Below are 23,159 nucleotides of genomic sequence, written 5' to 3'. Positions count from 1 at the left end.
ACGTCAGTGAGTCTGACCACCCGATCCCGTCAGTCGCATCTTGCGACAAGCATGGGGTACTGAAGATCAGTTCTAACCCGGATAGTCCTGGTTCCATTCTATAACCTCGTAACAGTATGGTGCCCCCCTTGGTTGGTGCTGGGACGTTGCTGAAATTGGTTTCAATGTTGTCAACAGAATCTACTCACTCACTCAGCCACAAATCCACCAACCTGCTCACTCACTCACTCACACACTCACTCAGCCGCCCATCTACCAACCTGCACACTCACTCACTCGCTTATCAAAACGTGTCCAGTAATAAGAATGTTAGATTTGTCTGGTGCGGCCTGGTAACGCAAACGATCTGCCGTGTTGTACAAAGGCACCACGGTGTTACGAATGTATTGAGCCTGTGTTACGTGTTATAGTGCAGGATTCAAACAGGACATGAGGGCTAGGATGTATGTACTTTGCTGGCAGGTATTGTCCTCATATTAAAAATCATCAGACCGAGATAATCCGGAGACCAATGTCGACAGAACTGGTTGCATAAATAATAATGATAAGGAGACCATCAATACGGCGCCAACTCGCTATGTGTATGTCCATAGCGCCACAGATATATTGCATTTTAATTCTGTCAGTGGGACACCACACACAAGGCGATAGATCTTAGTCCAGGTGAACATATCTGGGACCTGAGAGGCGTGAGTGTTCCGAGAGTTGGAGGTTTCTTACATAGACCAGAAGCATTATAATTAAAATGATTGATCATACTCCATAGTGTTTTTGTGGACTGACACTGGCATAGTAAGCGTCACTGTCTAGACATATTGTATCTGTAAGCAGAGATCATATAATAGAGATATTATATGGCCTCTGCTATACTGCTCGGTGTCTTCTTCACATTAGTCAATATCATCTGAGACTGTCATATGCAATAGGTTTATATGAATATCAAATAATATAGCCCATTATTGCACACATATAGTTATAACAACATAAGGGGGCGGTTGGGTAGCCTAGTGGTTAAAGCGTTCACTCGTCATGCCGGATACGTAGATCCGGGTTCGGTTTCCCACACCGGTACGATGTGTGAAGCCCATGTCTAGTGTCCGTGCTGTGATGTTGCTGGTGTCCCCCGCCGTGATGTTGCTAAAGGCGGCGTAAACTCACTCACTTTAACAACATAATTCAACAATGTTGTTGACAGAATCACATATGTTTATTATGATGTGATATTATATAAACAGTACCACGGATGTTTATAATCATAATTACGGTATTATAAGATATGCTATAAATGTCATGGTATAATATTAAGCGAGAATAAACCCATGAATGATTTCACAAGCCTTATCAGAATAATGCTAATGCTTGTATAATATTCGTTCTGATCTGTCAGTCACGTACTCATTCATACTCATTCTGATTATATTGATTCAGAGCATATCTACTATGCACATGTCTCTATACACCACATGGTACGTCACATCTTGACAGCAGCTGTTGTCACTAACCGATGTTATATATGACTTCATATCACCGCCAGTAGAGAATCATGGAACAGGGGTGGAGGATGGGTGGGGTGGGGGTGTTGCATATCCTGGTTCAACGTCATTTTAACATGTGACAGAGTGGATGGTGGGAGTGGGAATCAAGATGAATTGCCCCAAACGTCATTAATACGTGCAGTAGAATTGTAATAAATGTGTAACGGTGACTACCACTGCCACCATCCAGTGAGTCACACTGTCACCGTCAGAGCCATATTGCAACCATACGCGAGTCGCATTGCAACTTTAGTGAATCACATTGTCACCATCTGTGAGGCATGTTGCCACCACCAGTGAGGCACATACCACCATCATTGAGTCACGTTGCCACCATCACTGAGTCACGTTGCCACCATCACTGAGTCACGTTGCCGCCATACATGATCACATTGCCACACCAGTGAGTCACGTTGTCACCATCAGTGATTCACGTTGCCACCATCACTGAGTGACATTGACACCATCACTGAGCGACCTTGCCACCATCACTGAGCAATATTGACACCATCACTGAGTGACATTGACACCATCACTGAGCGACACTGACACCATCACCGAGCGACATTGATACCATCACCGAGGGACACTGACACCATCACTGAGTGACATTGACACCATCACTGAGCGATATTGACACCATCACTGAGCGACATTGACACCATCACTGAGCGACATTGACACCATCACTGAGCGACATTGATACCATCACTGAGTGACATTGACACCATCACTGAGTGACACTGACACCATCACTGAGTCACGTTGGATCGTCAGTGAGTCACACATAAGTAACTAAACATGAATCACACATCCACGCATACATATATTTAGGTTTGGATGAGAGGTTTGATGAATGTAGCTATCAAATAACGCTCATAAATTCTCTCCACCAGTTGACCAGTATACCTTTGCCATGCCGAATACAGCCACATTGCTACTACGGTAAAATATTAATAGTATACAGTCTGTGTCAGACTATCATAGACAATACACCGGAAGAGTGGTTTTCTTGGATCCTGTGTTCGTGGATCAGATGATGGCATAGCAAATGGGTTACTCAGACTTTTCCCTTTCACGATTGTACAACAACCGCTTTGACACGAAGCAGAATGCATTACACGTTGGTTTCTGACAGTGTACAACATATCTGACACGTTTTGTTCAGACTCTCTGATAATAATATACTATTTAATACAATCTTTTCGGTAACGTTTAAAGTTTATTTTTTTAAATTACAAACTCGCAAAGACGCCCACAATCTCATCGACAGAGTATCACACCAATGCGTTTTTCAGGCTGGATCTTCATGTTCTACATGCTCCATGGGATCATTGGCTAATTATAATATATTATGCGGGTTTCCCGATCTAAGGGAGGTAACTCTTATTTCTAGAATGTTGCTATATGTTCAGTTGCCTCAGAAATTTACAAGGTTGTCAGTAAGTATTGGGTGCAATCTTGAAACTGTCACAGAAATGCATGTATGTGCTTAGACAGATGTATGGGTGTAGTTCAAGGGTGTTAGTCCAGCATGGCGACAAATGATTTCATTGTGGCAAATTTTGTGATTCACAAACGGAGGCATATCGGACATAGGGAGAGTCTGTCATTTCGGAAAGGGGCGGTGTTTACGAAATCTGCTGTGGGAAAATATACGAAATAAGAATGTATAGAAATAAGTGTTGAAGGATACCAACAGAAGCTGGAGTGAAGTACAATGTTTTAAACAGCCGATCACACAAGCATATCAAGACAGGTATTTATGGGGTATTGTGGAATTATTTATTCATCAACTACAAAATAAATCTCTTTACATTTGCTAACCATGGTCATCTTCAAATATGTAGTCTTTGGCACATGTTGTGTGGGATATGATTCCTACAGAATCAGCCTGAGATACAGCAACAATCCTCCCCAGAAATGGGCTTCACGCATTACATTGATGTGGGGAATCAAACCTGGGCCTTCAACCTGACAAGCAAGCGCTTTCACGCTAGGCTACCCAACCAGCTGTGTCCCTTTATGAAGGACAAGTCATAGTATCTCAGGTCTGCTTAAAGCCACTGTCAAGGTTCTGTTTGGATATATCAGAAATGAGGATATAATATGTAATATTAATATATAATATGTAACAGTATTTACCATTATAACCTGTGTGACAGGAAGAAAACACGCGATGGTCATGAATAGGTAGTTTAAAACTGGCAGGATTACACTCATGTAACTAAACGTTAACCCCTTTCATAAGTTATAAGAATACTCCCTGAGCAGCTGCACAGTTCTGTTTGTAAATTATACGCTGCCATGTAGATTTGCCATGGCCTGTGTAGGGGTGCTGGTAAAGATTTCTGACAGTTTGGTCTAAAAGTGGCAGCACATCATTTAATACAGACAATATGGTATTTGCTTACAGTGGTTGAGTTGAAGATTATATCTGTTATAATTGTGAAGTGTGTGGACAGTGTAAAAATGATCAAGTGTGGTCACAGATACCCTAGATAGCGTTAGAAACATGACTGCCACGTGGTGTTGATAATATAGTAGTACTGTGATCAAGAACGGGATGAAATCTTTGGGATATTTCAGTTGACTTACATGGGTAATTAGTGGCATATTATGTTTATTTTGTAGTAGAAGCATTTATGTATCCAGTGTTCATTACAGCCTTTCCATAAAGTATTGCCATGGTCCATTAGCCTCAAGTTGTCATATCTTTATCATATAGAGAATATTATATGTCATGTCAAGTAGCTGTGACTTGTCAGCCAACAGTTCTAAACCGTGAGTTCACTTACTTTTTATAGTAGATGGATTGTTGGAGTTTTTCCAAGACCTACTTAGTTTGGAGTTTTGCACGCTTGTGTTTCAGATTTACAGTGCACCATGTTAAATGTCAGTGTACAAATGATGCTGCCTAGAATGAACACTGTGGAACTGAATCTTTTTGTCTTAGTATGTGTTAGACTGTCGTTTTCGGTGCCACAGTTTGCTGTAAAGAGTTTTCTCCCTTGTGGACACCAGGAAATAATGGGGTGGAATCTTGTATTGAAATGCCTCGTCCTGATTATGTTTCCATTCTTGTGGGTTTCACTTAAGTCATGAGCACATAAAACTTTTATCACTTTAGGTTTTCCTCCATGATGTAAATATAATACTGTTCCAAGTGGCATTAAGCCCATCTGACTTATTCCTAGATGTAGAAGAAAGCTAGGGATGATGTGTTCATCAAGCTGAAGGTCCAGGTTCAATTCCCCACATGGTTACAATGTGTGAAGCCCACTTCGGATGTCCCCACCATGGTTGCTGGAATATTGCTAACATCAGAGTAAAACCTAACTCACTCACTCACTCCAAGATAACTAATTCTGAACCTATCTGCCCAGATGACATTTCTCTTGACATGGACATTACATGCTGTCGTCGATGATGAACCTCCCAGAGAAAGAAACTTTCCCCAGTCACAGAACAGAGATCAGGAGAGTTGCATCCATTCTTGGAGCACAGGAAGTTGTGATTTACAAGAAGTAGAGATACCCACCTGTGATGAATGATCAATGATCACCATGCAACAAGATGAACTAAAGACCCAAGCTCTCTACTGTTACCTCCATTATGCAAGTTCATGTTTTGTTTTCTAGCAACAATGCTCACTCTGTTGTGTGTCACTAACAGAATACCATCAGTTGTTTTGTAGCTGTGATCATACTTCCTGTATGTCATGTGTTCATCTTGATTGCTAGACAGTGAGGAACATCGATCAGTATACTACCATGGACAAAGATACAGATGTCTTAATTTCTGACAGCAGTAGGAACTATCTTGTGGTAATATGGCAGCTTCTCACAGACAGTCCTTACAAGAAATGTAGTTTAGTCCTGGGTTTAGGAGTGATTCTGATAACCGTGATAACCTTGGTCATAGTGTTCACACATCAGTCGACAGGCCCGTCTGATGACATATGTCCGGCTACTCCCTTGGTCACTTTTGGTTACAACCCTCATGGCGCTGATGGTAAGAATAATTTTATACATGTACTCAAATTTGGCCTGTGAGAGGCCTTGACCTTGACCTACTTCATGAGTGACTAGAAGTAATGATGGGGTTGAGGTTTAGACTAATGTTTAATCTCAGAGTACCCAGTGTCTAAATGTGATAAGAGATGCTGAACCTGTATAATTCTAGACTTGCTTCATTAGGGCATTGAAGGGCAAAATAAGTGGTAAAATCTGCACATACACACAGTCAGCAAATCTGACCATAGCTTCGTCTCATGACAAGCACAGGTAGCTAAAGACCAATTATACTCCGGTTCTATAGTAGGGTTATTATGTCCCGTGAAAGTCTTGGACAGAATAGGCCTATGCTTGCCATAAATGGCAACTAATGGAATTGGGTGGTCAGACTTGCTTACTTGAATGACACGTCATTGGTTCCCATTTGCGTAGATTGATGGTCATGCTGTTGATCCCTGGATTGTCTGGTCCAGACTCGATTATTTACAAACCGCCACCATATAGCTGGAGTATTGCTGAGTGTGGCGTATAAGTAAAATCACTCACTAAGTCACTATTATGAACTTTGGAGTCACTGTGACCAGAACTACGTATCAGGAATGGTAACTGATGACTCAGTGTTTTCTGGTCAGACTGATGGTGCTGAGTGATGCTCATGATGTCAATCACTGGATTGTGTGGTCCAGACTCTACTGGCACATGGTGTCATAGCTGGAATATTTATGACATCAGCGCTGAGCAGCTCACATACAATTGGGTACAAAAGCTTTTCACTCACTGGATAAACTACCAGGGCAAACTTGCACGAATCGATCTTAGTGCTACAATGATTGTAACTTCCATTCTCCAGCATACGACTGAGATAGACGTAGCACTAAGATCATTTTGTACAAGTGGGCCCAGGAACAGAGTGAAACTCACAGCTGGTCCCTGATCCATCAGAACAGCAACACAGTGATTATTAAAGTGATAATGACGCCTGACAGAATGATAAATTAAATAATCAGTTAAACATATCACTACATCTGAAGTTCTCTACCTCATCTTTACATCCTCTTCATTATCTGTCAGATCTCTTGGTAGATGTGTGGAACACCTGTTCACATTGTAAATCACAGCAAATCACGGTGGAGAGCTATGTCCCTTTTTTCCATACCAGGATTCGCAGGTCATGACTAATTACCAGAAAAAAATAATTACGATTCCTTGTCATTCAACAACTTGAATATACCTGTACTCGTGATGTCAACTGATATCAAGCTTTGCTTCCACAAAGCAACACACTAGATATGTGACTGAAATACTGAAGAGTTTCACTTATTCACCTCATTTGCCTCATTAACACACTCTTTAACTCACTCGCCTCATGCACACTCTCTTTCACTCACTTGCCTCACTCACTTTCACTCACTCGCCTCATTCACTTGCATCACTCACTCATTCACTTACTGCAGGTCCCCTACACTGGAGCCACCTGGCTCCTGAGACTCGGTGCTGTGCCGGCTCCATCCAGTCCCCCATTGACATCAAGACCCAGAGCCTCTACTGTCGAGGTTTCAGTGCCATCACCTACCAAGGCAGCCCGACAGGTGCCCTAAATGGAAGCATCAGTTCTACAGGTGAGGCCAGCTATGACTCAACATCACATTCTCATTTACTGATATGCTACCTGATCTGGTTAAGGCCAGTTGCTATAGATCAAGTAATGAAGACTGTAGCATAGTACAACAAAGAGCAAAATTCACTCATGATGATTGTGATTGTTGTATAAATACTAGCTGAGATTGTTTTCCACTCCAGGTCAAGGCGCTGTTCTCGCCTTCTCTAAGCAGCACCAGCTGGTGACAGGAGTTCTGCCTGAAGTGACCACTGACTATGTCCTTGACTCTATGCACTTCCATTGCCCCTCAGAACATCACGTGGACGGCAAACCCATGTCTGGAGAGGTTGGTGCAACACTCTATATCTGCTTATCACTATGTAGCACACAACAAAGGCAATAGTTCTTCAACAACTCACACAGTCCACCAAGGCAAAGAAATACAGACCAGAAAAACAATAGAAATCAGACTATAAAATGTTTTAAATTTACTCCTCAAAAATTGAGCTCGCATATTGTTAATATTAATAATAGTGTTTCCTCTTCCTGTGTGTAGAGAACATTTCAATATCGTTAATACCTTATGTTGGTCTAACAAAATTACACATACCTCTTGTTTCTATTCACAATATGTGAGTTATTGTATGAGTATGTATTTAGAGAGATATTCAGAGGAATATGTCACTCCTCATCACTTTGTGAGACTGCCACCATCAGTGAGTTGTGTTTGCCACCACTATAATAGGTTAAGTCATTATGTGCTGTCATTCAGTCAAAGAGTGATGAGTTTGATCGTCATGTCATAAGTTGGAAAGCCTCATGACACCATAAAGAAGTTTTCATCCTTGAAAGTGTCTTGCATGTTCTGTCAGTTTGGTCTATGGTCAATTGTCTATAACATATATAATATGTTTGCTGTTGTTGTAGCTGCACTTGGTTCACTATAAGAAGCAGTATAGCAGTTTTGGAGCTTCTGTTGCCAAGCAGGATGGACTAGCAGTCATTGGAATATTTCTAGAGGTAAGCAATCGTCAGGTACAACTTGTTCTACATACTCATAACCCTGGAGGTCAGATGGAGGTCAGATGGAGGTCAGATGGAGGTCAGAGTTAACTTTATTAAATAGGGGAGCCGAGAATGTTATAAGTGTTGCTTGCATGCAAAGCATGCCTACATCGGAAACATTAAACCATCTGTAGTTTCATTTATAAAGAAAGTTTGGACATTGCTGATCATTTCTCGATGCTGAGATGTCAAATGACAGCCTTGTCTCAGCTGTTCAGACATGTTAACAATCAAGTGACAAAGATGCACCTTTTCACAATGATAGACACAACCAGTTGTCATGCAATGTATTTGTATTCACTTGATCAGGTCTAGCTGAACAAGTTGTAACAGTACAAGTACCCATATATTCTTTGAGAACTAACATGAAAGGAAATGAAGAAGGCATACATGGTTTTCAGAATCCAAATGAGGCTTACACTGATATGCGTAGAAGACAGTGTTGCCATGATAAGTCCTGACTATCACATCTATGTTTGTTTTGCTGTTTTCATTCCTCTTTGTATTTCCGCTCTCATGGTTGTCAGAAAGTACAGAGAGACAGACAGTTTTTTCTGTAATTAGGCCTAAGGCATACATACACATATACATACACTTGGCAAAAGCAATTACATACTGAGTAAAGCTAGGTATATTTTAGTATTGATTTATGTTACATTTTTTCATTCCTTCTACAGCGAACTTGTGACTCCAATGGGATGAAGGTTTCACCCTGTCAGAAAGTAATCAGTCAGTGACGTCATGACCATTGACCCATGTGACTGGCATGCAGTGATACTCAGGCAACTAAATAACCTAGTCTGGTTGCCTGATCCGTTTAGCCACCTCTTGTGATCCTCATGGTTTGCTTGAACAAATCTGTATTCTTACCTGGGGATCTGTACATGATTACAAGTAAGCAGAGAAAATGAAACAAACAACGGTTGTCAGTAAATACTGTAGTTCTGTGACACAGGGGCAACACGTACTTGTCCTAAACTCACAGGAACAATATTCTGTCTTTACTAATGCAGGTTGTTATTGACAACCAGGGTCTAGATTTTGGAAGCCCTCTCAGCGCTAAGATAGTCATTAGTTAATAATAGTGTATGACACTTATGACTGTGTTAGCGCTAAGAGAGCTTCAAAAGTCTGCATTCTCTTATGTTAATCCAGTTAATCTCTCATAGTAGGACATAAACTGGTGTAATATGAATGATATCTTTCAAGCAATACCACTTTATCTTATCACTTACAAATGTATATTGATTATCCATTTTTTTCGATTAATTGATTAAGCACGTAGTTTCATCAGTGTTTCACACTGAAGGATGGATGGATGGATGGATGGCACATTTTTCCTCAAGCAGAACACTCACATCTGTTGAACACAGATTTAGATACATGGTCAAAGGGAGACCACTGTTGCTGAATTTATGAGTTTATGTCTGTTGACTGTAGGGCACTTTTACTGATGGCTTCTGTATTTTGTTGTTTTTTGTTTTTGGTTGCTGTTGATGTTGATGGACTTGATGTTTTGTCTTTTATTTTGACACTTGTCACGGTTGAATTTTCTGGTATGCTTACATTTAATCATTTAATGACACACATGAAGCCAGTGTATGAAATAAGCCATCAGCCCAGTCAGACATAAGGGCTGGTTACTTGAAAATGTTACCAGTCCAAAAAGGATTTAGCCAGACCAGATACCAAGATATGGTGAATTTACTCAAGTGTTTGGAACATCAAAAAAATTACCAGACCGGCCAGCTAGCTGTAAATTTAGAACGTCTGTCAGAAACCTAGTCTGTCCAGGGTGGTCGGACGTGCCTTGTTTCATACACTGATGAAGCCATGTCTGGAGAGACAGGTATACACCCAGTCACATGTCATACCTCCACCAGATTATGTGCTATTTTCTCTTGCAGGAAGGATCATCTTCAAACAACTCAGCATTCAACTCATTCGCAGAAGGAGTACAAAAGCTGAATGACAACAGAAGTAAGATATATCAAAAGCCATATTATGTCAGTCCACCTTGTCATATGAATCCATTTATTTATATCGCCCCAACACATATGAGTCCATCAGTTCATACAAACCCATATATATATAAGAGCATATATATATATATATGTATGTATGTATGTATGTATGTATGTATGTATGTATGTATGTATGTATGTATGTATGTATGTATGTATGTATGTATGTATGTATGTATGTATGTATGTATGTATGTGTGTAAATATATATATATGCTCTTATATATATATGGGTACCCCATAGTACCCCATAGTACACTTGTTAAAAAATTGATGAACCGCCTTCCCCCTACCTCCCCAGAACCAAATGGGTCACCCCCCTCCCTTTAAAATAATCGTCATCCCCTAGCCATACATTATGAAGGTCCCTAAACTGATATGTGTGATGTAGTTGATACATGACTGAAACGATAACGATGGTAGTATGTCAGTTCCGATCAGTCTTCTTCTTCAGAAAAATATTGCAATACTCTCTATTTCTGTTGTAAACGAAGCTGGTATCTCAGTGACCCTGGATCCTCGGCAACTGCTGCCCACTGGTGGCAAGTTCTACACCTACTTCGGCTCACTGACAACACCATCATGCTCCGAGTCTGTCCGATGGATCGTGATGCAGAAACCGATCATCACAACCCAGGAGAAGGTGGGAACAGCTGATCCTCTCTGTTGAAAAAAGAATTACCATCGAAAAAAAATCTAGTAACCCCTAACTTTGCTGAATGTTTTAAACAAAACAAAAAGATGTGAAAGCAGAACATGTGGTGTGCATTTCTATTGTTTAATGCATCTTTTTCTCTGAAGGTGGCCATACTGAGGACACTGAAGGTGAAGGATGCAGCTCATCTGTCGGATTTCGGTAATGCCAGACCCCTTCAAGCTCTCAGCAGTCGAAGGGTGGATAGCAACACATGTTAGTTCCTGAGTGATCATCTTCTGTAATGACATGGGTTGTACTGGGTTGGTACAGAACACCAGGTGTTAAGGATCTGATGGATGTCGCTTCCTGTCCTGATTACCACGGTAATACATTGGTCTTGGACATCAGGGGCTGTTTTCACGAAGTAACCTTTACTATGATTAACCTTAACTCCTATTCTTTAACATTGCACTAAGGTTGCATTAGTGATTTATGATCATGTTAGTGCTTTGTGAAAGGAGGCCCTGATATTTATGGCTTGTCAACACCAACATGGTGTTTGTCCAACAGAGGAGGTATTTCTGGGTTTGCCTTGTGTTCAGGATGTACATTTTCTGTGCACCCAAGCATGGGTTGAATTGTGTTCATCAAGAACGGGTATTTTGGTACTGATCTCGAAAGTATAATATTTCTTCGTGTTTATGGAAATGTGCATATTGATTAGCCAGTGTTGTTGTCCTTTAGGCATTTGTGTCAGCCTAGAACGTTGCATGTAGGACATCAGGGGGATATAGGATATCTGGTTTGCTGGGTGGGCAGAGGATAGTGTGTATGTCAGTCATTCTATCTAACAAAGGACCAGATATTCTCAATTATATTTACATTTACTGTGTGCCCAAGCTGTGACCAAACACCTCACATGACCTTCATGATACAGTTGTCCTGATTCTAAACATGTTATAGTGCAATAGCTGCCTTCCTGCGCAGAGATCCCTAAACTGACAGACTGGAGCCTAATCATGTTTGGTCTATGTAGACTGCAGTGATGCCATCAAGTGATAGATCACGCCATGTGTTGACAAGCATCAAGCATGTTACTAGCAGCATTCAGAGGCAAATTCCAGTTCTTTTGTTAACTGTGTGGGTTGATGTACCCTGGGTGTTTCTTTAAATAAACATAAACATCGAGGTACATCATCCCATGGGCTCCAAGAGACCAGTGAACAAGATATTTATATTATTGTACATCTCAGTGCTAACTTTGAACTGTTTGAAGCATGGGTACAAAACTTTTTGCAACCATCAGTAGATTTTGCGTACGATCAGAAAAACAGATTTAGAGTTACCTCCCTTCCATCGATTTGCATTCGCAAAACATCAGTGACTTCCATGCATGATACATGATTCAATGTTACTGGAGAATTACCTCAATGAGGAACCAAATGAGTTCAGCATTCACAGCTGGGCACATAGAAAATGTTACTTGCTTGTAAGCAGGTATATTGCTTGTCGTAACAACTAACTGGATCAGGTGGTCAGACGGTCTAACTTGGTTGACATGTCATCAAATCCCAGTTGCAAATTTAAAGAAAGATGCTTATGATGTTGGTCACCGGATTGTCAGGTCCAGATTTATCATTTCCAGACCACTGGAAAATTGCTGCCTTGAACAACAAAGGAACAAGGAAATAGGCAGCCATGTTACATTATATATAATTAGTGAGTGCAGCATTACCTGATGATTTTATGTCAACATTGTGATAGTTATTTATATTGTTATATCTTTCTACAAGATGTTTATGTGTTCTCTCCTGAAACAGAAATAAACATTTATATGTTACGTCATGTTACTCTTGACTTCCTAACACTAACCTTGCTTGCATCATATAATGTTGTTAAACTGTCAATACCTAAACTAAATGCATTCACTCTTTTCAGGACTCGATTATTTACAAACTGCCGCCATACAGGTAAAGTTCAGCAATAAAGAACAACCAAACCAGCTGCATAGATTGATGCTTATGAGGCCTCCTGCTCACAGGATTGTCTGGTCCAGTTGTTTACTGATCTCACTCAGATGGAATATTGGTGCACATGCCATTTAACAACAAACCAACCAAATCTACACACTCGCTCACACATGCATTCAAACTGTAGAGCATAAAAACACAAAGTCAAGACATGATCCGATCTTTTTATTTCATTTAGGCATCGTAAGCCTAGAAGGAACACCTAGCAATGGGCCAGTTATCATCAACATGTTTATCTACCAACATGGTCCGTCAACTTGTAAACAACAAATCATCCAAAATAATTTGGTTAAATATGGACCAGCGATCAAAGTACAAAACCTAGGCAGCTACTTCTTGCAAAAATAACCTTTGCACCAGAACACTGTTTCACTAGATGTTACATGTACCTTCTCCTGGTTGTGGAGGACATTGGTCAGTGCTTGGTTATTCCATTGGACAATCATTAAGTTGCTGTCAACCTTAATGCAATGCGCACACCTGAGTCACAGTGCAATGTCCTTTCTTCCAGTATCAGCATGCATATCTTACCCTTGATAACATATATCTTGATGATCTAGGTTATATACCCAGATGACTTTGGAGAAATATACCTAGGTAACAAAGTGTATATGCACCGGAATGACCTATGTTATATATACCAGGATGATCTAGTGTATATATACACCTAAATGGCAGGTTATATATATATACCTAGATTATGTTAGGTTATATATGCCTTGATGACCCAGTGTATATACACCTAGATGACCTTGGGTTATATATACCCCAATGACCCGGCGTATATACACCTAGATGACCTTGGGTTATATATACCCCAATGACCCGGCGTATATACACCTAGATGACCTTGGGTTATATATACCCCAATGACCCGGCGTATATACACCTAGATCACCTTGGGTTATATATACCCCAATGACCCGGCGTATATACACCTAGATGACCTTGGGTTATATATACCCCAATGACCCGGCGTATATACACCAAAACGACAGGTTATATATACCTAGATGACCTAGGTTATAAATACCTAATGATTCTGTGCTGCTTTTGTATCAGCAACATGGACATATTCCTATGCTGCTGTTTATCCCCGATGCCACACTGCATCCATCCACTAGCTGATCATCTTCTCGGAAGCAACAAGTTCTGTTCTGTTTCTGAAGTGACAAGGTATTCTGTGCTGCTCTTTGTTTCAATAGCAACAAGGTGCTTTAGTGCTGCTTCCTGTTTCTATAGCAACAATGTAATTCTATTCTGCTGAAAGTTCAGGTCTTAAATGCCACCCTAGGATGTGATATTGTGATGTGGTGTTGTAACAAGTGCACTGATGGAATATAGGAAACAGACTGTACACTTAACTAGATACATCCAAACTGCGGACATTTCAGAGCTCCAACTTGAACGTGTATGTATGATCGTAACCTGTAATGCTTTATCCTGGAAGTTTCTTTCAATGGTAGAAACCAGATACCCGTAAAATCTACTCTTGCTTTGAATGTTACAAAGAGTGTGAGAACACATGCACAGGATCAACTTTTTAACTCTGAAATGTCAGACAAGTACCCACAGAACAGACTACAAAGATCCAGTTCTAGTCCTGAATCAGACGTTACCTTCATTTGCTGCTCTTGCTGCCAACTGAAGACACATCTCCAGGAAATAACTGATGTGTTTATCAAATGTATCTACAGTCCATGAAACCCCATGTTTTTCTCCATGGTATATGGAATCAGTGTCAACAGACTTGGACAGATATTGGTATTTTCTTAATCTGAGTTAGGAAGTAACAAAATGCAGCTGAAGTTTATACTTCCTGTTTGTGGGTACATGCCTGCCACACAGTTCAACAATGTTGAGAATCAATATGACAATAACCATGGTCAATGGCTACAGTAAATGTTCTATGCAGACAAACGTCCACAGCAAAGATCGGTAACCAAAAATAAGCTTTGCATAATGAACCTTGTCACATAGATCACACAGGTATTGATTTAATTTGCACTTGGTTTTGCATAATTATAACTAACAAATTTTAACTACTTGAAATGAAGGCACAAGATAATTGGACAGATTGAAAACTGAAAAATAGGATGTCTGGGGCCAAATGCCATGTATAGATGTTGACCATTTGTGTGTCTGTAAAAGTTTATAATCATGAAGACCCACACAACAGCAAACAGGCAGGTAATGTTATGGCATCTTGGAACTACAGTCTTCAAATACATTGTCATTTCAACAGTACACAACATGTTAGAGTTATTGCTTCATAACTAATGTCTAAACAGAGGGTAACATAACACAGTTACTGTTTCATAACTCAAAGCTGAACAGTGTGTAACATTTGAGAATTAGTGCTTCATAACTCCTGGCCAAATGGTGTGTAACATATCTGAGATATCTTTTCATAACAGTGTGTAACATTTGAGCGTTAGAGCCTCTTAACATGGCTTGAGTTACTGCTACACAACTCACGATTAAACAGTGTAAAACATATTGCTTCATAACTCACAGCTGAAGGTTGTCAAAGACTTGCCAGATATTGCATCACAATCCATGTAAGAATTATGTATAACTCATCAGTTATTGCCTTATAACTCATCATTCAACAGAATGTAAAACTGTGCTTGGGTCTTGCTGCATGATTTAACAAACCCCTGCCCTGTGGTAGTTTGTGAGAAAAGACAATGTGTTTGAAGAACAAGCATCTAACAAACAGTAATGACAGTTGTAATGTACACCTGTAAAAACATCAGGACTAATCTCAGAATGAAATCCTGTTCTGCTCTTGGGCACTCACAAACCATTCCTTCAGTAACTGCCAGCATAACCACACTTGGTCACACGTTGAAGTATCAAGCATTCAAAACAATTAATATGTAATTGAAACATATTTCAATTAAAATGGCACTTTACTATCATGATGAGAAGATGACCTTGACTACTGATAGAAGCGGACAATGGTAGTTGACAGCCGACAAACACTGGACTGTTACTGGTACATTTCTTCACTGGCACTGTAATCGTATGTACATCTATGAACAACATACACTATTACACATGATGTTAATTTGTTGCTACCAACTAGTTGAGTATCCTGCACAAGGGTTGGTGCTGACATATTCAGAAATGGATGGAGTGTTTGTATGAGATTGATCATTCTGAGATTATACCTAGCTGTGTACAGTGTTCAGGACACATGACTACATCTACCTTCACTTCACAATGAGGTATTCCAACAGGAGCACTCAGCTGCTTCATTGGTCCGTCAATGTCTGTACAAGGAAACACCAAGAAAAAAGAGCAAATCAAAAAGTACCCAGGCTCTCTAAGTTGGATAAACAAATCTCTGCACCATCTGGATGTGAAAATCGGAGGCTAAACCTTTTGACACAAAGTTCTGAATGACCTCTGTGCTTCCGTTCCTATGTAAAATTTGATCAATTCATGAACAAGAATGAAGATAAGACCCTGGAGATTTCCAACCCATATGTACACCAACTTTGTACATAGATCTGATCATTTTGATGGTAATATCATTCAAACTTGAGATCGCATATCTAATCCAATGATTGCCAGAAAATATTCTAGATAAAAAAAAGTCTCTCACTGACTGTCAAGGGTAAATTCTTGATAAATGTTGATGACTGGCCATGACTGTAACTATCGGATCTTTAAAGGGGTTCATTCATTTGATATTCGGAAGGGATGACTCATAACATTGATGATAGACTACCCAGTATATAATATTCCTGATCATTTGAGTTTGATTTTAGGTTGGACTGCCATATATTTAATGACCCTTTGCTGTATCACATTTTTAGCAAAAATTGGCCATTGCTTTTGATGCTTTCTCAAGCTATTATGAACTAATGTCTGCCACCTAAGTCTTGGATTAGTCAAGTGTGATGCTCCAAAGACAAGAACCTCTTTTAAGATGATGTACATAGAAATGTATAACATTCATCCAAAAATAGTCTGATCTTATCATTAATGAAATATCCAACATTAACATGTTCACCTGTAGATTGTATTGGAGGGTGACTTCATATCAGTTTATCGGTGTTGGGTAAGTGTATTATGCAAGGACATGGTGCTGAGCCCATCACCTGGATCGCTACTACAAAGGTGCCTGATCACATCGATGGACACTGTGCATGCACCTCAGCCTGTTTGTTCCGATGTTACAGAGCATGGGGTGACTCAAAAATATGTACAAAGAATATGTGGGTTCTTTACAGATAGGGATTGAAACTGGCCGTTGTAACAAAAAAAATATAATAAAATCCATAACAAATTTCCACTGATTACATTGTGCAGTGACTTGAGCCCTGCCTGGCATCATCCAAATATGACTTGAGTGTTAATGATAGAACCTAGGAAATGTTAAGCAATATCACAGATGTTTTGAATAAATTACAGGAGATACATAATTCTTGATGGAACAACGAATATCACTGATAAAATAGTCTTAAATAAATTTCAAACCCCCTACCATTAATACACAATGAATTTGTCTGTACAATTTTCTTTATGAACATTGAACATAGATGCCTAAGGCTTAATGTAAGTTGATGGCATTCTGGAACCATAAGCTCTTACTAATGTGATTCAAATAAACATTCCCATTTCTCCGTAACTGAAATTGACGCATTAAACTAGATCCGGATTGGCTTTTCAGTGGTGTAGTCCAATGAGCTACAGAAATAGGTCATTAATTTTTACTGGTCAAACAAATGGAAAAGAAAGATAAAAATCTGTATATATCGAAAACTGATGTAAAATAAGTCTGTAGAAATTTGACCACTAAAAACTAATCCATTGTCCCACATACGGAAGACCACGAACATCATCAATGACAGGTAAAACACGATTCTGTACAAAACTACCATGAACAGGTGAAAAGCCTTCTGTTAACACCACCAAGATAACATTAAAATCTAAAAACGACATTCCAAAAACTGTCAAAAGTTTCTGTTTGTCTCCTAAAAAGTCTATAACACAGACACAAGGATTCATGTACATACACTACAATGACGTTCTCACGCTAACAACCACCATATAACAGATCACCATAGCAACGCATGAAACTACGTCTGTACATCATCAGTGACATGGCAGTCAGAAAACCTGATGCCCAAAATTCAAAAACAAAGTAAAAAAGCATCACTAAATCTACATACAACATTTGCTTATCTCACATATCCCAGGGATATAAAAGGGCGCTGTAGTATCCATGGAACCACAGTTTAGCACTTGATGAAAGCATAATGAGTGAGTGAGTGAGTGAGTTTAATTTTACAACAATTTTAGCAATATTCCAGCAATATCACGGTGGGGTACACCAGAAATGGGCTTCACACATTGTATTCATGTAAGGAATCACACCCAGACCTGTGGTGTGACAAGCGAACACTTGAACCATTAGGCTACCCCACCGCCCGTGAAAGTATACTGAAGAAGAAAAGAAAGGGAACATATAAAGGGTGTTTACAGATAATATCTCCATGAAACTTATGACAGTATCATAAAAATATGTCAGAACTGTCATGATTCCTAACCTTTCTAGCTCTGTATACATGATACAGGAGTTGAATAGGTGAAACGTTCTTGATTCATCCACAATACTTTGCGGATGTGGGTACAATATCTCTCAAATGTTTCAATGAGGACCAACGATATAGTACTAACCTACTAATAGGTGATGAAACTTGTAACAGTGTGGTTCAACATGACATTAGTTATACACAAACAACCTTTTACATCTCTGGTTTGTGGTGAGGAAGCCATCAAAATCTAACATCTAACACAAAAATATACAACTGGAAAAATTCATGTTGATTCTAGCTCAATAACCATGAATAACAGTGAATAAAGTCACCATCTTGACCGTGCACTGGTCGCTGAATTCACAGACCAACATACAAAATAGAAAGTGCACTTCCTAGTGTATAGGTGTAAAAATATCCCTCAAATTTGGCAAAATAAACAACAATAAACTGTAAAGATCACTTGACTACAATACCCCCTTCATGAAAAGTCTACAATTAGCAAAATAGTCAAGAGTATAATCTCAGTCCTTAAAAAACTTACACATGAATCAAAGAATCTTTATGAAAAGATCAACATTTGTAATCTACATGGCGAAACATACGAAAATTCTATACATTGTAACACGAACTAACTTAGGACTTAAAACGTATCTCTTTACAAGTCAAAAGTTCATTTGGTCACAGTTATGATGAAACTTGCTCTCAACAAAAAGGAAAAATAAAAAATATTCTGACATGAAACCTCTCACTCCCGCAGTCAAAAAATGGGAATTTGCAAAATGGTAAAAAATAGTCCGTGTCAGTTGTCCATTAGCATGACTATGGAGAAGTCACTCATCCCAGTCACAACATGGCTGCCAGTTGCCGTTAGAAACGTCTGTGGAACGCACTTACACACATGTGCTGTTAGCACATCAGGCCTGAAACATAAGAATGGTATGATTCTTTATTATATCAAAAACATCATAATATAAAGTGATAAAAATGTTGTTATCATAAATCATTACCCATATGGTGAAACATAACCAGTGTCATAGCAACCTCTAGCAACCCTGTTTCTGTATTTCGTCATCTGTGACTTCAATAAACAACTGAATGTGTTGTCAATGAAGACGGCCCTCACAACTGCTTACCATGTTTTAAGAAATGTACATGAACAAAATAGATAATAAGAAATTATTACACTCGAGCAAGTGTGTCACAACTTATATGATACTTGTGCAAAAATTATGTTTTGCCTGTACTACATTAATACATACAAATAATCATCTGGAATTAAATGCAAACTTTTTTCATGCCAGTAAATATTTATTTCAGTAATTCACACAGAAATATGTATGACACACCAAGCACACATGAAAATGCTGACTCCAGGTGCTTATCCTGTCACCAAGGGACATAACTCTCTACTGCTACATGTGAAAAATACAGACCATAGAATAATACCAGTCACAATCTGACTTTCTACTCCCATTTTCAAAATGAAGACAGGGACCCATTTAACAAACCTCTCATAGCACTACAACAATCGTAAGTCAATGTTACAGTACAGGATGTATGAATGCTATAAGAAAAGTTTCGAGAGATTTCAGTCCTATAAGAACTTTGTGAAATGGGGCCAAGGCCTTGTATACGGAAAGCTATGTAGATCTGTGTCTGTTAAAATGTTCAACACTTTCCATCATCTTTCTGCAGTAACGAACTTGTGGAGTGATAGTTCCCCCAATGAGGCAAATGTCTAAGCCTGAATAAAAAAGTTAAATGTTTCTCGGACATTGTCACTTTTATTAAAAATAATTCCGACTTGGCCGCATCCTGATCATCCATTTGTCCACTATAAGAATGAGAGTCTGTAAGAATGAGTGTCTGTAAGAATGAGAGTCTGTAAGAATGAGAGTCTGTAAGAATGAGAGTCTGTAAGAATGAGTGTCTGTAAGAATGAGAGTCTGTGAGAATGAGCGACTGAGACTACAACTCATTAACACATGTTAAACATCAAAGCTGTGAGAAAAACACAAAAATGTGTCCCTCCCTATCAAAAACTTAAAACAAAGTCCTACCAGCCTCATCACTTTTGAAGAAAAATGTGCCAGGGAAACATTTGATTTTTTTAACGCAACCTAATATCACATCTGAAATCCCCAACTCACTCAATATCACATTCAGTGTCACTCACTCTATTTGGCAGCGGCAGCATAGGCTTGAAAGTGATGCTGGGCAGATTCTTCATTCGAATTATGATCCTGGAACAAAACACTGAAATTAACGGAAACGCCAAGTGCTTCACAACTTTTATTGCAAAAATAAAAGACAGACCATGGACTTCACAATGTCAGTACTGATCACTACTGCTCATACTACCATTAGTGTCAGAGTCTTCACAAACCCTAGACATTATAGCTTCAGAATTGAAAAGGTAGACATTCAGTGACTACAGATCTGACTACAAGATGATCTGGCAAAAAGGGAAGACGTTCTGGCCAAAGCGTAGTATCTATAGATTAGGGAGAATGTTCTGGCCAGAGCATGGTGACTATAGACTAGGAAAGATGTTCTGGCCCGAGAATAATGACTACAGATGGGGAAGATGCCCTGGCTCTAACAAGAGTGACTATTGATCAAGGTACATTTGCTGACCAATCACATACCTCCATGGGGAGAGTTGTCAGCATGGCCCCAGTCTGTGTCCCCTGTTGGTAAGCCAGCTGGGCATAGGGGCTGGCGACATACTGAAATAACAAACACATCAAACATTAACACTAGGAAACAGATCAACAAAAGAAACATACAACTTGAGTCATTTCCCAGTTGTCTTCATAAATGTATTCACATATTTATGCATATAATCTTTAAATTACATTCTGATTTTGTACTACAAGGGTATTAGTGTTAAACTGACTACGCATGGTATCTAGCAATTAATATTAATTCTGCTGTGCTAACCTCACAGGCCATAATCACATAGTAAACATTTAATGGGCAGTGATAAGAATATTTTACTATTACTTAGTCTATTGCTCAAAGAAAATGCAATTGGATCTTACTTAAATATATGCACAATTATCACACAAACATATGTACACTGGGTAATATAAAAAGGTGAATATTTGGATATATGATATGGTTATATATAAAGATAAAACACATATGGTTACAAAGCAAAGTCAAAGGGTAGATAACTCTCACCAAGATGAATCCCCATCCCTTTAACAAAGATTATCAAGGAAAGCACCACAATGCACTACAGTTTAATGTTAACACTACACATAGCAGTCTCAGAGAGCATATTATTTCTATTGTTAATAAGACTGAATATAAATATTTTCTTTCAGTTGAAACATTCAGTTGGTACATTAAACATGTTTCCAATAGATACACAAACTTTGCATAAGCAGTTGGAAGTTATCTTCACTGCATGAAAAGACAAGCAGGAGTTAACTTCCCTCTGCAAAAAGCAGCTGGAGTTACCTCCTCCTGCAGTAAGCAAGCGGGAGTTATCCCCCCTTCACCGGTTTCACATCTAAGCATAATATGTGTGTATATATGTGTAAATAGAGGATACAAGATGCATTCTAAAAAAATACAGAAACAAAGCTGGAGCAAACAAAAGGTACATATGGTACAGATAATGTTAGTATAAGCACTGAACAGATAATAACATGCAGACTAAATCAAGATATATGTATGTATCATGCACAGATATATATGAGGGTGGATATATATGGTGCTGCTTGCCCGCTGTTGTCTGAAGTCTGTGTTCTGCACTGGCCATGAAGCTGGCAATGTCTTGACTGATGTGGATCATGCTTGCTTCTTTCGATATCCTCTCGTCGCAACACCACACAGTAGCTACATGGTCAATTTCACAACAATTGCTTCAATTTTCCCTTCATTCTATAGAGGACATTCCTTCCTTCATGTACTTGGCTCATCCTGAGCTTCCATGTTTGCTAAAGTGTCTAGTTTGTCTTCCAGAAATGGACTACATCATGAAAGTGAGCGGTTGGCAAGTGAAAACCATTTGATTTTTTAGGGGTTGAGGGGTCATTGATTTATTTCTACAGATTTAATCAAGCCCTTATTTTTCAAGCATCAAATGTTTCACCCTGTAGGCAAAACATAATGAGCATAAATCCTGTACAGGTTCATTTAAGAATATTCAAATTAAAGACTAAACTGAAAACATTCTTATGCAAGAAGGATTTTAGCTACTAAAAAATCAAATGGTTTATCCCTTCTCTAATATTATTCAGTCAAGTAAGTGCCTGATACCAGACATGTATCATCAGGGACAGGGATAACCCGCCGATCTCTTGTATAGTCTTTCTTTGGCTTATTCTCTCATGTTGTTAGAATTAACTTTCCAGGTAAATCTCCATTATACAGCAACATTGACAGGATAGGAAAAGAATCATTCCCGAAGATCTTAACGCTATGATCACTAACAGTGACCATGATCAGGACAAACACAAAGTGTCATCATCTTGAGATTTTCAGGGTTTTAAAGCCGAACACGCTGCCAGCACAAGTCATAAAGATAACTTCAACTTACAATAGATTTAGTTCCTATAATTTAACACTGAGTTACAACAGCACTATAGTATGAGCTTCAAGTCAGGTGAACAAAGCGTCCAATGCATGTTGTGTTATTCAAGACAAACAAATTTAAGGTTCTGTAGGTTTCTTTCCCTTTCAAT

At 39.1% G+C, this 23,159-nt stretch overlaps 2 protein-coding genes across 8 annotated transcripts in view; one reads left to right on the top strand and one right to left on the bottom strand.

The window, feature by feature from the left end:
• Positions 1-2,944: 2,944 nt before the first annotated feature.
• Positions 2,945-12,708, top strand: LOC137255954 (carbonic anhydrase 7-like). 3 transcript variants are annotated; one of them, XM_067793565.1, is made up of 9 exons: positions 2,945-2,977; positions 4,922-5,549; positions 7,006-7,170; positions 7,352-7,497; positions 8,079-8,171; positions 10,124-10,196; positions 10,735-10,883; positions 11,042-11,096; positions 12,523-12,609. In XM_067793565.1, exons 2-9 carry the CDS (start codon positions 5,309-5,311, stop codon positions 12,567-12,569), a joined length of 969 nt encoding a protein of 322 aa, XP_067649666.1. In that variant the 5' UTR covers positions 2,945-2,977; positions 4,922-5,308; the 3' UTR covers positions 12,570-12,609. The 3 variants fall into 3 exon arrangements, with proteins under 3 accessions (XP_067649666.1, XP_067649664.1, XP_067649665.1); XM_067793563.1 differs by having other exon boundaries at positions 11,042-11,150; XM_067793564.1 differs by having other exon boundaries at positions 11,042-12,708.
• Positions 12,709-13,057: 349 nt separating this feature from the next.
• LOC137255811 (RNA-binding motif, single-stranded-interacting protein 3-like) overlaps positions 13,058-23,159 on the bottom strand; it is a 324,056-nt gene continuing 313,954 nt past the window's right edge. For all 5 annotated transcript variants that reach the window (XM_067793352.1, XM_067793353.1, XM_067793355.1 and 2 more), the window contains 3 exons: positions 21,111-21,191; positions 20,639-20,705; positions 13,058-19,382 (listed from right to left, as the gene is read on the bottom strand). In XM_067793352.1, the coding sequence (XP_067649453.1) occupies positions 20,640-20,705; positions 21,111-21,191 (147 nt within the window). In that variant the 3' untranslated portion in view covers positions 13,058-19,382; position 20,639. The remainder of the gene's footprint in view (positions 19,383-20,638; positions 20,706-21,110; positions 21,192-23,159) is intronic.

The sequence above is a fragment of the Haliotis asinina genome, chromosome 11 (genome assembly GCF_037392515.1).
Source record: "Haliotis asinina isolate JCU_RB_2024 chromosome 11, JCU_Hal_asi_v2, whole genome shotgun sequence".
In the NCBI taxonomy this organism is placed as follows: Eukaryota; Metazoa; Mollusca; class Gastropoda; order Lepetellida; family Haliotidae; genus Haliotis; species Haliotis asinina.
The sequence above is the reverse complement of the archived record's forward strand: the minus strand, read 5'-3'. Positions and strand labels throughout refer to the sequence as shown.